The sequence below is a fragment of the Erpetoichthys calabaricus genome, chromosome 1 (genome assembly GCF_900747795.2).
Source record: "Erpetoichthys calabaricus chromosome 1, fErpCal1.3, whole genome shotgun sequence".
Classification (NCBI taxonomy): domain Eukaryota; kingdom Metazoa; phylum Chordata; class Cladistia; order Polypteriformes; family Polypteridae; genus Erpetoichthys; species Erpetoichthys calabaricus.
This window is the reverse complement of record NC_041394.2, coordinates 90,653,825-90,670,967: the sequence shown is the minus strand read 5'-3', so window position 1 is coordinate 90,670,967 and position 17,143 is coordinate 90,653,825. Positions and strand designations below refer to the sequence as shown.

At 36.4% G+C, this 17,143-nt stretch overlaps 1 protein-coding gene across 1 annotated transcript; it reads left to right on the top strand.

The window, feature by feature from the left end:
• Positions 1–271: 271 nt before the first annotated feature.
• On the top strand, positions 272–11,210 carry LOC114653056 (zinc finger protein 16-like). The gene is made up of 3 exons (XM_028803236.2): positions 272–1,018; positions 5,979–6,428; positions 9,927–11,210. Exons 1-3 carry the CDS (start codon positions 334–336, stop codon positions 10,562–10,564), a joined length of 1,773 nt encoding a protein of 590 aa, XP_028659069.1. The 5' UTR covers positions 272–333; the 3' UTR covers positions 10,565–11,210.
• Positions 11,211–17,143: the final 5,933 nt, after the last annotated feature.

Here is a 17,143-nt window from a genome sequence, read left to right as displayed (position 1 = left end):
GTATCACAGAAAGTAAACCAACATAAACATTGTGTATTTCTTGTCTCACCCTGCTTTTATGCTTTTATACATACTGTTTTTATATCGTAACTTGTTAACAGTTACAAAATATAATGCTTGATCACATTTTGGACTTTATTATTGAATACTCATTTAATAAAAACAAGGTCACAAAAACTGTTACATTACATAGTTTACGTTATCATTTCAGATCTCATCATCTCAACATACAAGTACAGTACCTACGTGTAGTCGTTTACTTGGTCCCTCATCATTCACTTTTGGAGGTGCTCAGTAGGAGTCGCTGTTTGCAGTGCCTGCTCTGTTAAGAAGATGATAACGGTGGAGACTTTTCGTGTGCAAAAGAATAGAGTAAACATGAGCGCCAGGCGAGCTCGCCTTCTTAACGGAAAAGCAGACTATCGACCTAAAAAAATGTGCGGGAAGCCACCGCCATGCTCAGACAGCGACGTGTGTCAGATAGACGAGGAGAAGGAAGATTTCCGCGAAGACCTGTCTGAAATTACGCAGAGACTGAGCAGTACCCTTTCTCTAGTAGTGGAGGGTGCCTTGGCCGAGATCTCCCGGTTATTTGACCACCGCGTCCGCCTCTTAAAAGCCGGACTGCTAGAGAAATCAAAAGAGAACAGGCTGCTGAGAATCCGGCTTGAAGTGGCGGAGACTCGTCTGCGAGGAAGCGCCGATTCTGACAAGCATTTTAACAAGGATCGTTCGCCTGAACAGGGGCGCAGGAGTGGCAGTGGCGGTCAGGCCGGGCGATTAAATGATGAGCAAGATAACTGCGGACTAGGCGCTAGCCCGCTTTCTGATTCTCTACACGGGGATGGCACCAGTCAGGGGCCGCAAGATAGGCGGAAAAAGATGTCAAAGCCCGTGGACTTGCAAGAAGAAGCGAATCGGGAGAGCCCTGGTAACTCCCCAGATAGCGGACCCGGCACCTCGGAGGATTTTAACTGGATGGAGCAGGTGGCAAGATGGGGTCGTCAACGAGATACGGGTGTGTGTAAGGAAGAGAGCAGTGTTTTTGAAATAAGCAGATTTATGTAGAACGATGGACCGTGGTTGTGATTGTTAATATGGTACACACATGAGAGGTGTATGTATATATGTCAAACTGCGAGGCCTTATGTCTAGGGTGTCGGACGTTAAATCCAAAACTTGATGCATCCGTCCCCGCTACTGAAGGTTATCGTACTAATTAAAATGTATTTAAATGTTTGTAATGCGTTCTTACTTTTGAAGTCGTCTTCGTTTGGCAAATACATATGATTTACATCAATTTAAGGAACTTTCTGTGACACTATTCAGGTCAACTGAACTCCAGGTACAGCAGTTCTAAGAATTATACTGTTGTATTTGTGTTAGGAAAGTCATATTTGACAGGAGCGTGTAAAAAGTGAACTCTCGTCATATAGCACCTTGAAGTGCTTTTACTTCAAGCATAGAGATGTACTTACAACAGCACTGGAAATGTAAGAACAGTGATACTTTGCTTGATTGTATGGCACTGCTTCAGTTGTAGATGTATAAGTAAAAGTAACCTTGCCATTACTAACCAGAAATGCATTGAAATCTAAAACATTTCTAAAAGTTCTGTCCTCCCGATAACAGGGCAATCAGTAGCACAATAATGAAAAATTCCAAATTAGCAGAAGCCATCCAAATTCATTAAAAAAAAAAAAAAATTCCGTGAGGTACAAGTACATAGTAAACAAGTAGTTGCATAAGATAATTAAAATATTAAAATGTGTGCTTCAGTTTGAATGTTTAAATATTCTTGATTGTTACAGAAATTTGTCATTTTTCACCCAAGGATATAGGTCCACAGAGAGATCTAGATCCCAAGGAAAGGATAAAGAAGTATAATATTCATAATCGCTGACCTTGAAATAGTCTAAAAGGAGGCTTATGTTTGAAAATTGTCATTTTTAGCCTTCTAGGAGGGGGTAAGACCATCAGTATAGAATCAGATCTTAAAATATCATATTGGTTATCAGCAACCTCAAAATAGCATAAAATGACACAGGTCCCCATTTTTTTGAAGTTTTGTGAAAAGGAGTCATTTTAATCCTTTTATCCCATTAGGGCTTGAGCCCCTGTGGTTGCCTGATGTGGCATGCACAACTTAAGCCTTTCTGATCATTTTTGCTGAACATACCCATTGGTTTACTCTTCCTCATAAAGGTGTAATTTCCTGCAGAAAAGTTGCCCAAAAATGGCACAAGAAGTATGTGTGTGTGGGTATGGGGTGTTTCAGGTCTAGAGGGCCAAAAATACGCAGGAACCCCAAAAAGCTTGATGTCTTGCATAACAAAACATGATGAGTCAAACTGTATATATGTAAGGGTTTTTTTGTACCGGTGAGTTGAGAGGTGCCAAAAAATTGAAGTGATTTCTAAATGTTCATTTATAAGTAATTCTTATATATGTAAATTTTCTCCTTGTCTACAAAGTACAGTACAAATTTTTATGAACAGGTAATATGCAGTACATCTTTCATCAGCACATGAAAATAATACACTTACTTGCAATATCAATAAGAAATTACTTAAAGTAAGAGATTTGAGTAGCACAAATGCTTTATAACCACATCGCTTAAGAACATGGTTGAACAGAAGAACAACAGTTGAAAATAATTCTTAAAAATAAACAGGTTCTGCTGAAGTTGCCTTTATTAATTGTTATAGAAAATACAGACCAACACAATATAAACTATTTTTATGCATAATACTTGCAGATTTTTAGAATCTGAAAATTTGGTTTAGGGAGTAAAAATGGCTAAAGAGTAAAACATTTCAAAATCTAATTTACAGTCATGAGGGGCCATGGCTTATCACCCCAATACTGGGTCCATGGCAGAAAACGGCACTGGACAGGGCATTTGTCCATGTGGGTTGACTCTCGAACAAGGCCAATTTGGAATTGCCAGTTACCCTAATGTGCACATCTCTGCAAATGTGGGAAGAAAACTGGAGTATCTAGAGGAAAACTGGCATAGTCCACCCAGTTAATGAACATATCCGGAATGTGAACTCTCGGGATACTATATATATGTATCTGGGCTGAGAATTGATTAAAAAATAACTAATCACATAAATGTATGTAGTTAGTGATGATTAATCACATCTAACATTAAAACATCATTGTAAAATGACTACATAAATCATTAAGCAAATATGCACTCTATTACAAAATTAATGTAGAATTGACTTAAAGAAAAAAAAAATGAATGGCATAGTTTAAATGTAAACAATGATGTTAAAACTGAACTTTTAACACAATACTACTTGAGTAAGTACAACCTGAATTTGAAAACAAGGTCAATTTATTAAGTCTCAAATTGGCACAGCATATGAGACCGGGATGTGTCAAAATAAAAAATGATCAAAATGCATTGCCACAGACTGATTTAATTGAAAGAATATGCATGTCTTAAATTGGCATACATTAAAACTTGTATTAAAACTCCACAAATACCATCTTCAATTGTTCATCACCATCAACAGCATGATAGTTATACTCTACACAAGTGTTTCTCAACTGTTGTGCCATGAAAATAACACTGTAGTGCCCCTGGGTCCATACCTGAGAGACACACGCTCCTCAAGTGGTCAAGACCTATCCGAGGAGGACATAAAAACAGCTCTGTGATCAACGTTTTGCAGACACAGCATTTAGAGAGCACTTTAGCAGCCAGGAGATGTGTCCATCTGCTTGGATGCTTGTTTGCCAGCGACTCTCGCAGAGCCCAGGGACAGTGGGCATACTAGTGCCTCAGGTCAGTGGAATTAGACAAAGATAGGACTGCCTGTATGAGTGGGCAAAGGGACAAAGCAGCTGGAAAATACTTCCAAAGTGCTGTGTCTGTGAACGGAAATCTCCAAGCTGCTTTTTTTTGCCACCCCCCTGTCCCACCCCTTCGGACAGTTTAGCATGTCTAAGAGATTTAATGCTTTTGTGGTTGGCAGAATTGTGGTGTGCCTTGGGATTTTTTCGGGTTAAAACTAGTGTGTTACCACAGAAAGGTAGGACAACACTGCTCTACCTCTGCCCTTGTTCCTGGCATGGTAAAAAAGATATCTGTAGCTGCTATCTTGCTTAAAAACTGCCATTATGCATTACTTGGATGGTTATGTTGCATTCTTTGTATAAATAAGAGAAAATACTGCAAACTAGAATAATTGGTAGGTATAATCATTACACTTCTGTTTCGTAGAATTTTGTCAATATATTAGGGCAGTTAGCACTGTAAACTACCTGGCAGACCGGCGAGTTAAATACAGATGTACTAGAGACTTGTTTTATTTATAGTGCCACTCAAAGTTAACTTATTTAGCACTTAAATGATATGACATTGATTCGATCTCCTTACAGAAACATGAAATGGGGAAAAAAAAAGCATAATTTTTACCTTCGCAACTTTTCTCTACCATTGCATCAGGACTGCCTTAAACTCCCCTCCTCATCCCCTTTCCTCCCACGCACCAATGTCAGTATGTATAAATCAAGAAAATGAGCACCAGTACTATGTATTGACATGTGACATTTTGTTGTGAAACACATAATATGAAATTTTAAACCTTTTAGTATATAAATATGGTACTGGATGTGTATATTTCTTTAGGTACATACTTATCTTTTTTGTATTATTGTTTTGTAATGTTAAAAAAAAAAAAACATCAAAATACTACTGTAACCAAAGCACTGCCTGAGGCATTTGCCTTGTTGCCAGCCCTGGATGCAACAGTATTCTTTAAAGCATTAAATAGGGCACATTAATTGAAAAAATTAACTTGTTAAGTTTTCCAGGCCTAACACATGGCAGCAATGCTAACCTATGCACAACCGTGCTGTACAGCATCTACTAATATAGTGATAATTGACCTTGAGTACCATAGTACATATGTATATAATATAGATATAAGTATGAGTGAATTCATCTGTGAATATAAAGTGTTCCAGGCAATGAAGCTATGCAAGATGGAATTCAATATTTATAAATAAGTGCTGTGATTAAGCTGTGATGAAAACCAACCTTCTAATACACAGCGTTTAAAAAATTTTTTTATCTTGCTAAGTAATGTGCTTTATCTTATGAGGTTGTGTAGCTATAGTTTTTTTTTTATTACTGGCCAATCTAGTGGAATCTTAACTCACCAACAGTACAGATACACAGGCAATTGAAGAGTCTTGTAAAGCCAAATTATTTTTTTATATTAGAATTTGCAATATTTCAACCACAGTAATTAAAAACAGTTGCATAATACAGCAATTTTTGTAGCCTTTTTTTCCTATTTTAATGGTACAGAATACAGAGACTGTACATTCCAAATTATTATTTGTTAATTGAAAAGCATAGTTTTCAAAATCTAGAAAAATGACTGGGTAGTTCATTTGTAGAAAGGGAAGGGAATGAATGAAGCTGGTTTCACAGTGTCTGATTTCTTTCTCCATGTACCGCTTTATCATAAGTTCAAGCAAATGCTTGACATGTGAATCTCTGATTTTAAATATTTTAATCCTTCATTTATGAATTTGAAAGGTCATATCTTTTGGAAGAAATACACACTCACACACTAAATATAAATACATACTGTGCATATACTGTGTATATATATATATATATATATATATATATATATAATATATAAAATACCACTATTTTGTTCTGAAGTATGTTTAGATATCTAAGAAGGGGGTAAAGTAAAGGCAGGTCAGCAAAAATCTGTGTATTTATGTCACTTTGCTCCAGCAGACCCCGTGACCCTGTGTTCAGATTCAGCGGGTTGGAAAATGGATGGATGGATGGATATCTCATCCAGTGTAGTATATATTTGTTAATTTAGATTTATTAGAAGTACTTTAAAAATATTTTAAGAATAAATCTGTAATTCAAAGTTTGTCACTTTGTGTTTTTATTAATGCAAGGTTTCCATTCATTTTCCTTCTTAATGCAGGTGTCCAAGCTGATTCTGACCCAATAAAAGGGGATGGTGCCAAACTTGAATATTCCCCTCTACCAGATGATAATGTGGACCTGGAGTCAGTTCATATTAAAGAAGAACTTGATGATCCTGAAGTAGAATTTGTCCGTGTCACTGATGATAGTCCTGATGATTCCTATGATGATAATGAAATGACAATAATTCAAAATAATGATGCCCAAGATCAGATAAATGACAGGCAGTCTTCCCAAATCAGTGTCTCAGAAGATCAGTACAATGAAGATGTAGATGAGAGGACTCAGCTTGGGATGATGGTGAGTGGCTCTCATTCAGTACGCATGAGTGATCGCAGCCTGGAAACACTGGCACTGCAGATGAGATACAGCAGCTGTACAAGAAGGACAGCTAATAATGACCTAGGAGAAGATGAAGGGCCATCTGGCTCGGCAACTAGTATGACCTGTGAGTAACTATGTACATATTTTTCATATTACATGTTTTGTTGAGTATTTAACTTGAGAATTTACCAGTAAATTTCAGGGATAGCATCCCTGTGTCAAAGGCGTCTAATGGGATGGCTAGAAATAGAGAACAATTGGGGTCATTTTAAGTTCTTTATAAACATTGAAACTGAAGCCATTAAAGAGCAAAGTAATTTTAAATTAATATTTTCTTGTTTATTTCATTATGCTTATGAACAACAAGACTATGCTCTAATTTTCAAATACACACTTTCTTTACAGTAATAAAAAATAAATAATCCCAAAAATCTCTTAAGACCAGCTACCTATACATTGTGGGGGATAGACAGAATTATAGGAAAATACATCATTTGGATTTATGTCATCATTAGGGTAACAAAAATTGTATTTAGATTGTCACATATTTCTTTAAAGTTTGTTGTGGCATGATTATAGTGACAATTCAAAGAAAATTTTAATATGTTTTTTGGAGTTGATCACATAATCACGTATGAATATAATGCCTTTGCATACAGGAATCATATCTGCATTACACTCTCACCATACCCTCTTGTTTGGTTAAAACATAATACAATTTAGATATAAAACCATAGTACATATAGCTACTAACTAATTTTGCATTTCTACCACATCCTTTCCTTGAAGAGCCTGTTTTTAGTGATTGATAAAGATACAAAGGTTGTACACCATGTTTCACTCTTAAGCTTAAAGATTCCCAAGTGAATAATTTGTTAAGTTTACTTTCCCAACATTGTTCAAAGGGAGTTAAACAAAAATACAATAAACAAACAAATGAGTAAACATCAACCTCCTTTCCCAGATTGAGATGGCATAATAAAAAATGCACAAAAATTAAGTTTATTTGAATTTTTAATTCATTGGTAATCACTTTCACAGTCACAAACTGGTTAACACTAAGAAATATTGTGATTTACACATGGTTGTGTAGCAACATCACTACTTTCATACATTATAGAGCCACAGGAAGCTGGTGCCAATTGAGATACGCGCCGCTTAATGACTACAGACTGTTCTGTGAAATGGGACGTTGTGTGATTTGGACATTGTGTTAACACCATATTATATGTAGTCTGGTCCTGTTTTTACTTTAGGCATCTTGAATCAGCTTTGTGCTTAGCAGTGATCGTCAACGAGTTGAAAGGGATTCTCCTTTGTGCTTGGTCCTCGGAACACATTATTAGTAACTTCTCCATATCTAATAGAGATCCATCTCACATTTTTCTTTAGTCTTGTAGCTTTTAGTAGAGCTGATCATTTAACAGCTTGGAGAATTTTTTCTTTGTTTTTGAGGAACTTCATGATTGCCAACTGTGACATGCTTTAATCATGAGCAATACTGTAGCATTCCCCAATTTTCCATCTTCATGCTGTTTAATAACCTTATGTTTCACTTCTGAATTGATGCTTCTCCTTTGCGTCTTGCTGCTTCTGTCACTAGCACTGGTTTTGCTGAGTTTGGGAGCCATGATGCATTTCACCGTAATATTTTCAGAAAATGAAACTGAGATAATGCTACAACATTTGAGACTCACGATACGGGAGATTGGGTGCTGCTGCATATAAAGACATACTGTATATGTGGTCGGATGTTGCAAGAACGCACATTATGCAGTGCATATCTGTAATGTTAAAATTGGTTGCAAACCATCACATGACCAAGTCGACATTATGTTAATAAAATACTGTTTTTTTTTCTTTTGTTTTAATGAAACATTACCTTTAAAAAAAATCAAGTCATAACTTTGCAAGTTAATTGCAGTAGCTGAAATTAGTTGCCCAGTTTTGGAATCTCTCAGAATATTTACTAGTTTCTTTTTTCATTGAATTTAAAATAATGTTGACACTATGATTATTGCTACTGTGTCATACTTTACATTTTTTGATTTTTATTATTTACTTCATATATTGATATGAGGCCGGAAATGAATGTTACATCACAATGTAACAAATTTAGTTAACAGAGGTATTTCTGAATTGTCCCTCTGGGTGCTACCACATGGAAGGGCATTCATGTGAAATGTGGCTCTGGAAAGCAGGCATTTTCCATATTTTATAGCATGTTAACCCAGAATTACTGTACATCAAAAATGATCAAACAACTTTAGAGACATGTACAAGTGTGCTAATATTAATATTAAAAATTACCCCCAAGCATGGTGCAAGAATATAAAAACTTAAGATACATAAGTCTCAGAGTTAGTGTTGCAGTGAAACGCACCCCTACCAGATAATAATGTAAGAGTCTGAAAATGTTTTCAAAGACCTTGCATCATATTTACAGTTCTTTTAAATATTTTCAGTTACATAAGTAATTATGCTTGTAAATGAAGAGCATTTGTATTTAAAATAAGAACACAAATGTACTAGTCACTTATCCATGAACATATGAGCAAGGTTACAATCCTTATATGAGCGATGCTTTTGTGCGACTCCTCTGTAAATTTGAAGAACCCCATAAATCTTAGGGGACTATTGTCTCAGTAGCCTAATTGGTTTCATAGTTCTTACCTTAAAAAATTAAGACAGTTGTCTGAGGGGAGCTAGGTAAAGACTTGAGCGTGAATGGGTTAGAAGTTCCCAGATTTACTTCTGTTATTTCCGAGCACAAGTATTAAATAGTGAAAAGCTGTGTTGCAAGATGATCTTTTTCCATGTGTCATGCAGTGCAAGACAGAGCATTTAAAATTTCAACTGACAACCTGCAGCTGTGATGCTTTCCCTGGTGACTAAAATTCTGTTGGTGTGCATCTTGAAAAATTAAGTGTCATGCCATTTAATTGAATAGCTTATCAGAAATTATGAAGAAAATCAACAAATGAGGCAGCCAGGCCGCACAAACTTTTCTGTGTCTCCCACACTGGAGGTTGCTCAGTTCTAAATTTAACTGCAATTTTTTCTGTCATATGTTGACATATGTTGATTGTTTTCTTTTCCTTGCTTCCCATGGTAAATATAAGTCATAGTTGACCATTTTGTAACTGTTAAATAATTCCAGTGTAACTAACTTTAAAGTGTTTTACGCACCATGTGTCACTTCTCATGCCATACACCTGTCTCCATATGTATGTAAAAGTCATACGTGAATGTCAGCCATGGGGATTTCCTCCCTTTACAATCAATTCAGTCACTGCACATTGTTGGAAAAAAAGAAGTCCTGGTGAGGCATATAATGTATTATGGAATGTAATTTTATTGAGATAAAATAATTAAGAATTGGCCTTATTACAACAAGGACAATTTTATAAAATATTTGCTCAGATCTACAATTTTGATCCTGTTTTTCTGATGCACATTACAAAGAAAATGTTTGTAACAATAGTTAATGAAATTGCAGAAGTAAAGCATTGATTCAGAATAGAAAGCTGATAATTGTTTGTTGAGTACCAAAAAATAAACTGACAAACTGTAACATGAATTGAATGCAATATAGTAACTTGTATCTTGTTTTATCTTGTAGATGCCCAGGCAGAAGTGGAATCTCTTCTGTGTCCACAATGTGGAGTCTGTGTTCCTGGAGAACGGTTTCTTGAGGAGCATATAAAAGTGATGCATCAAGACAGTTCAGAATTTCAACAGCGACTACAGCAGACAGTGTTTCCATTGTCGTCAACAGCTGTTGAACGCTTCCAACGCACTCCTGCATTGAAGTCTGTGGGTGAGGAGGGACAAGCCTCTCATCTGTGTCCTGACTGTGGAAAAGTTTTTAATTATCTTGGCAACCTAAAGCAGCACCGACGCATTCACACTGGGGAAAAACCATATCACTGTGCAGAGTGTGGTAAGAATTTTCGCCACTCAGGTCAGTTTAAAACACACAAACGGACGCATACAGGAGAGACGCCATATGCTTGTACGGAGTGTGGGAAGAGTTTTACGGTCCTGTCCACCTTAAAAAGACACCAGAGAATTCATACAGGAGAGACCCCTTATCAGTGCAGCGAATGTGGGAAACGCTTCAAAGAACTTGGCAACCTGAACACACACCAGAGAATTCATACGGGGGAGACGCCTTATCAGTGCACCGAATGTGGCAGGCAGTTCAGGCATCTGGGCACACTGAAGGCACACAAAGCAACACACACTCTACTATACTAGATATACAACCCTGAGGCAGGAATGACTGGCTGGTTACTTATATTCTGGAGTATAAGTATTGTCAGTAACTAATAACTGGATTGTGGTCTGCATCTTCATTTGCTGTTGCTATGAGCTTGTTAAAACAATAGCTATCTGTAAACAGTCCTTCTTTTAAAGAGTAAGAGTAATGTTTTCTAAATAAGCTAATGACCATTCATAACACAACTTAATAATACTGGAGCAGTGGATGGCAAACTGCTGTTTTCCTTTTTCTAACACAAACCATGTTTTACAGGAAAACAAAAACAGTTTGCCAAAAATGTTATATTATTTAGTTAACTTATACTTAAGAAGACCCTTGTTGGAACTAGCATTTAATTAAAACTGGAAGTTTGTGGAGTATTCCTGAAGAGATGTTCTTAAAATTTGTATAACGTGCATTTCATAGTTCAAAGTAAGTAGGCTATGTTTAACCATAACATTTTTACCCTTTTTGTTACTTATTTATTAAAGGTTCAGTGAAAAATATAAATGTTACATAGGAGTGTCTGTCAAATTGAAGTGTAGTTTTTCAGCTATAATTTAACCAAATGTATCTGATATACTCTTTTGTTGTATATACTAAAAAAAAAATGCAATAAAAAGAACCACATCTGACAGAAGGGCCTACCCTGTTTGTAACATGTGTTTGAGACATTTTTGTTCAATTTGCAATCATTTTATTTCATCACTGTGGTCTCTGGGGGAACATATTACAATCTTGAAACACAGTTAGCAATCACTGAATTTCGTTAACAGTTTTTGGCATATTTTTGTTTATATTTATAATACAGAACTTTTTTCTGGAGGGAGGAAAAGAAAATTAATGTAGCTCTGTGAATTTACATTTAATAGTGCACAATATGCAGCCCAAACTTAAAAGAAGCTGTTCATTGAATTATACATTTGTTGTCCTTTTCTACTAGGAGACATACATGCAAAGGATGTTATTAAGCAAAAACCAAAGTCATGGTATCTCTTATATACGTTAAAGCCAAAAATATGCTAGGACGGTCAGCTATGGTTGCAAGGCATCGTGCATGCTTGTTACATGTAATGGTATAACACCTGTAACCTATAGTGCCAAAAGCTTAGTCACTCGCTTTTACTAAGAAGTTGTTTAATGAGCTTCAAATAAAACTGCTCATAGCAGAAAAATGTCCACTTTAGAGTAACAGAATCAGATTTTGACAGCTCCTTTGTAAATGGGTAACTGAAATTCTGCTTCAAATGTTAAAGCATATGTATGGTGACCAAACAGTTTGCATCAGTTTTGTGCTTCCCTAGAACTGATGGTTCAGAGAAGGTTGTTCATGATGTTGACCAAATGCAGTGAATGCAGTGCTTACATAATATTTCAACATGTCCAATGCCAAGTTACACAGAAATGTTATTAATACTCCATGAACGGTTTTCATGCACAACTTTCATGAGGATTATGTTATTGGTTTCTATGATATGAAAATAAACGTAAAGAAAACAGTAGTACCTTTATGTAAATGATGTCATTGTTTTAAATTGTTTCAGTTTGTAACATGAAGCATTAAAAGTGAAACACCCAAATGATATTCCAGACCAACACAAGAAGAATGTGCCAGAAAACTCCACACATACAGTTTAGTGCCATTCACATCAGCCACCATTTACAGGTTATTTACTAAGTAAACAACAACAAAATTAATTTTTAAAGGCATCTTGTAGCCTAGTGATTGTACTGTTAAATACCTTGAATATAGTTTTATGTGGCAGTTATGCATAGTGGCATAATGTCATAATAATTAATATTGGTGCTGCATGGCTTTGGGGACCAGGACTTGATTGATAAGACTTCTCACCATTTCTGTTGGATTTCCACAACAACTTATGACTTATGAACTAGTGCTCTACAATAGACAGGCATCTCATCTAGGGCTCGTTCCTACCATTGTGTGTCACTGCTGCTGCTGGTATGATCTTCAGCTCGGAGTAGTTGGAAAAGATTATCCAGTTGCATGTTGTACATTACGATTACAATATCACAAATATTCAAACTGAAGGGAAGTATTTTTCTGACAGATTAAGAGGTGTTTTGTAAACCTAAATACAGTCTTAATGCCATTTCTCACAGTACAACAAACTACAAATGTAATCACATGGATTTGTCCAAGTTCAAATTGTATAGTCCCATGTGTACAGAATACACTGATGTTACTACTTTCATATCTGATCAACGGGCAAATTGTTGCCACTCTTCAGCACCATGATCAGTAAGTATTACAAGTGAAACATTGACTACACTTTAAAACCTCTAGATTCTTCCTGTTCTAGCCTTGATGGGAAGATGCAAATGTTAACAATAATAAAACTAGTTATCCAATAAGGCAGCTCAATCACAGTAACTACCAACTCAAGGTGCTTTGTCATGTTGAAGTCATTATCATCAAATAAACTGCCAAGTTAAGGTAAGTGAAATAAAGGATTCAGCAAGCATTCCAGCTTCCTCTTTACAATAAAAACTTTCAGAAGCTGCACAGTTGCAGCAAATGTCCACCAGATTGCAGACTTTTACAAGAAATGAACTGCATGGATTATATCTTGATATTTTCATGCCAGTTATCCAGTAATGAATTTAGAGAGAGAAAGAGGTTATGAGTATGCACCACATGAGCAAAGAACAAAATGTATTTGGATTATTCAGGTAAATGTATCATTGAACTTATGTTTTATTTATGTTGTTGGGCTTAATAATTACATGTATCCTTTATACAGGGTGCTAGTTCAGTGTTTTTTTGTACTGAATACATACAGTAACATGTTAGATGACGAACAGTAAATAGTAGCACTGCTGTCTTAACAGTTTCAGCGACCAAGGTTCCATTCCTGATCCATTTACCAGCAGCACATTCTTTCATGTCAGCATGTCCTAAAGCACTCGCATTAAGCTAATCCGTCTTTTCAAATGGTCTCGAGTGAATGCATGTGTGTGTGTGTATGTCTATGAGTGTGCAATGTTGAGAAACAAGTGTCCCATCCAGGATGTCTTCTTAACATATACCTAATGCCGACTTAGGCAAACTGTTCCCAATTTTGTAATGAAGAGAAAAAGAAAACTGAAAATGAACTGGGCTGTTCAATGGATGTTAAATTTACTAATCAGTATGTCTTTTTGGATAACCCTGTAATCTGTTTAAACAGCAATATGAAAACAAATACAGTGGAACCTCGGTTCACGACCATAATTCGTTCCAAAACTCTGGTCGTAAACCGATTTGGTCGTAAACCGAAGCAATTTCCCCCATAGGATTGTATGTAAATACAATTAATCCGTTCCAGACCACACAAACTGTATGTATGTATATATATATATATATATATATATATATATATATATATATATATATATATATATATTTAAGTTTTAAGCACAAATATAGTTAATTAAACCATAGAATGCACAGCGTAATAGTAAACTAAATGTAAAAACATTGAATAACACTGAGAAAACCTTGAACAACAGAGAAAACTAACACTGCAATAGTTCGCGCTATAGCTCTACGAACCGCTAGCTAAAAACACTTTTTTTAAGTGAGTTTTAAGCACAGGGAAAAAAATGAACATTTGACAAAATCCGTAATTTAATAAACCACAAAGAAAAGTAACATTGCAACAATGTACACGACGAACCGATCGCTGTAAACAAAAAAAATCAAGACCAGTGCATTCTTTAACTGCCTTCCTACCTTATGCATCCAGCTCTCTCTGTCACGCTGCCTGTGTGTGTGTGCGTCTCTCTCTCTCTCTTGTGCTGCCTGTGTGTGTGTGCATCTGTCTCTCTCTCGCGCTGCCTGTGTGTGCGTCTGTCTCTATCGCACTGCCTGTGTGTGTGTGTCGCGCTGTCTCACTCTCTCTCTTGCTCGCTGCACAGGAAATGCACAGGGAGAGACTGAACACGTACAAACCGAAAGGGAAACTGGCTTGTTCGTATACCGAGTGTGTGGTCGTGAACCGAGGCATAAGTTTGGCGAACTTTTTGATCGTAAACCGATTTGTACGTGTACCGAGATGTTCGTGAACCAAGGTTCCACTGCAACTTCACACATAAGCTCATTTGTTCAAGAGTTTGGTAATAATAAAAAAATGTATTTATATAATGTCTTATTAAAGTCTTAATGAAGTGTGTTGTTAACCTGTATGGGTACCTGCATGTTATTCAGTTATTGTTAAAAAAGATATTAACTGCTACTGTATGTATTTGTGCGCAGCTGACTGTAAGCTTTGTGCATTTAATTATACAGTCATATGAAAAAGTTTGGGAACCCCTCTTAATTCTTTGGATTTTTGTTTATCATTGGCTGAGCTTTCAAAGTAGCAACTTCCTTTTAATATATGACATGCCTTATGGAAACAGTAGTATTTCAGTAGTGACATTAAGTTTATTGGATTAGCAGAAAATATGCAATATGCATCATAACAAAATTAGACAGGTGTATAAATTTGGGCACCCCAACAGAGATATTACATCACTACTTAGTTGAGCCTCCTTTTGCAAATATAACAGCCTCTAGACGCTACCCTCCTATAGCCTTTGATGAGTGTCTGGATTATGGATGGAGGTGTTTCTGACCATTCTTCCATACAAAATCTGTCCAGTTAAATTTGATGGCTGCTGAGCGTGGACGGCCTGCTTCAAATCATTCCATAGATGTTCGATGATATTCAAGTCAGGGGACTGTGATGGCCATTCCAGAACATTGTACTTCTCCCTCTGCATGAATGCCTTTGTAGATTTCGAACTGTGTTTTGGGTCATTGTCTTGTTGGAATATCCAACCCCTGCGTAACTTCAACTTTGTGAGTGATGCTTAAACATTATCCTGAAGAATATGTTGATATTGGGTTGAATTCATCCAACCCTCGACTTTAACAAGGGCCCCAGTCCCTGAACTAGCCACACAGCCCCACAGCATGATGGAACCTCCACCAAATTTGACAGTAGGTAGCAGGTGTTTTTCTTGGAATGTGGTGTTCTTCTTCCGCCATGCAAAGTGCTTTTTGTTATGACCAGATAACTCCATTTTTGTCTCATCTTTTGGGTTTAACAGCAACTGTGTCTGTGGCCTTCCATTTCCTGATTCCATTCCTTACAGTTCAAACTGACTGTTTAAACCTCTGAGATAGCTTTTTGTAGCCTTCCACTAAACCATGAGACTAAACAATCTTTGTTTTCAGATCTTTTGAGAGTTGCTTTGAGGATCCCATGCTGTCACTCTTCAGCGGAGAGTCAAAGGGAAGCACAACTTGCAATTGACCACCTTAAATACCTTTTCTCATGATTGGACACACCTGTCTATGAAGTTCAAGACTTAACGAGCTAATCCAACCAATTTAGTGTTGCAAGTAATCAGTATCGAGTAGTTACATGCATTCAAATCAGCAAAATTACAAGGGAACTCAGATTTTTGCACAGCCAGTTTTTCACATTTGATTTAATTTCATACAACTAAATACTGCTTCACTAAAAATTTTTGTTCGGAAAACATCCCAGTACTCAGATGTTCCTAGGAAATGAAAGACATACCACTGTTATCTTTTTTGTTGAAAGTAGAGTAAATTATTATGCAGGCTGAGAGGGGTTCCCAAACTTTTTCATATGATTGTATATACAGTATATGTCTGTCTGCAATGCCAGTCAGCTGTCGGCAATAAGGACACATTTACACTCTTAAGATTTATGATCTTCAGTATAGACTGATCTTTTTTGCAAAAAAATGATTGTATGCCTGAAAGTTGTAGTCTACCACAGCAAAGTGTGCATGTCATGGCACATTTTGTTGTGAACACGCTTAGAAACACATTCAGAGCAATATCACACAGACAGAGGAATAAAATGCTGTGCATTAAAACATCAAAGCGTGTAGGCTAATATGGAGTGAACTTGTGACAACATAAGCAAAGCCATCATTTGAAGTACATATGCCCAGTTCTAGACAAAGATCAAAATGAAAAAACTCAAACAATATTTTTAAAACAGGTCTTGTCCATCTATTGATCATATCCTATCTTGTGAGTAATGCATGTGAGGCAGGCACTCTTCCTGAACAAAAACACTGGAAGCTAAACTACATTAATGCATAAGCATAGATACGACTATTTGCAACTTTTCTCCAAACTTTTTCTAGTCTATTTTCAGGAAGTAGTAGTCATAACACATCAGGCTTTTTCTGTCACCACCAACTGGCATGTAAAAAATGAAATAGTCTCAGTGACATATTATGTGCTTCCAGTAAATAATACATATTTTTTGAGCCACGTGAATCCTGAAAATAAGTAATTTTGACCCCTATCCTGTATAACAGATACTCAATTGAACTGATGTGTGGTGACTGGGGCAAACCACTGCAGTAAGCTGAATTTACTATTACGTTCCCAAATTAATTTTGTTATTTTGCTTAAAAATCAAAATCAGAATCACTTTATTGCTAGCATGTGAAACATACTAGAAATAACTATGGTTAGGTACAAGCATGAAATAGAAGACATTACCAACACAAAACAGCACAATTACAACCCCACATTAACC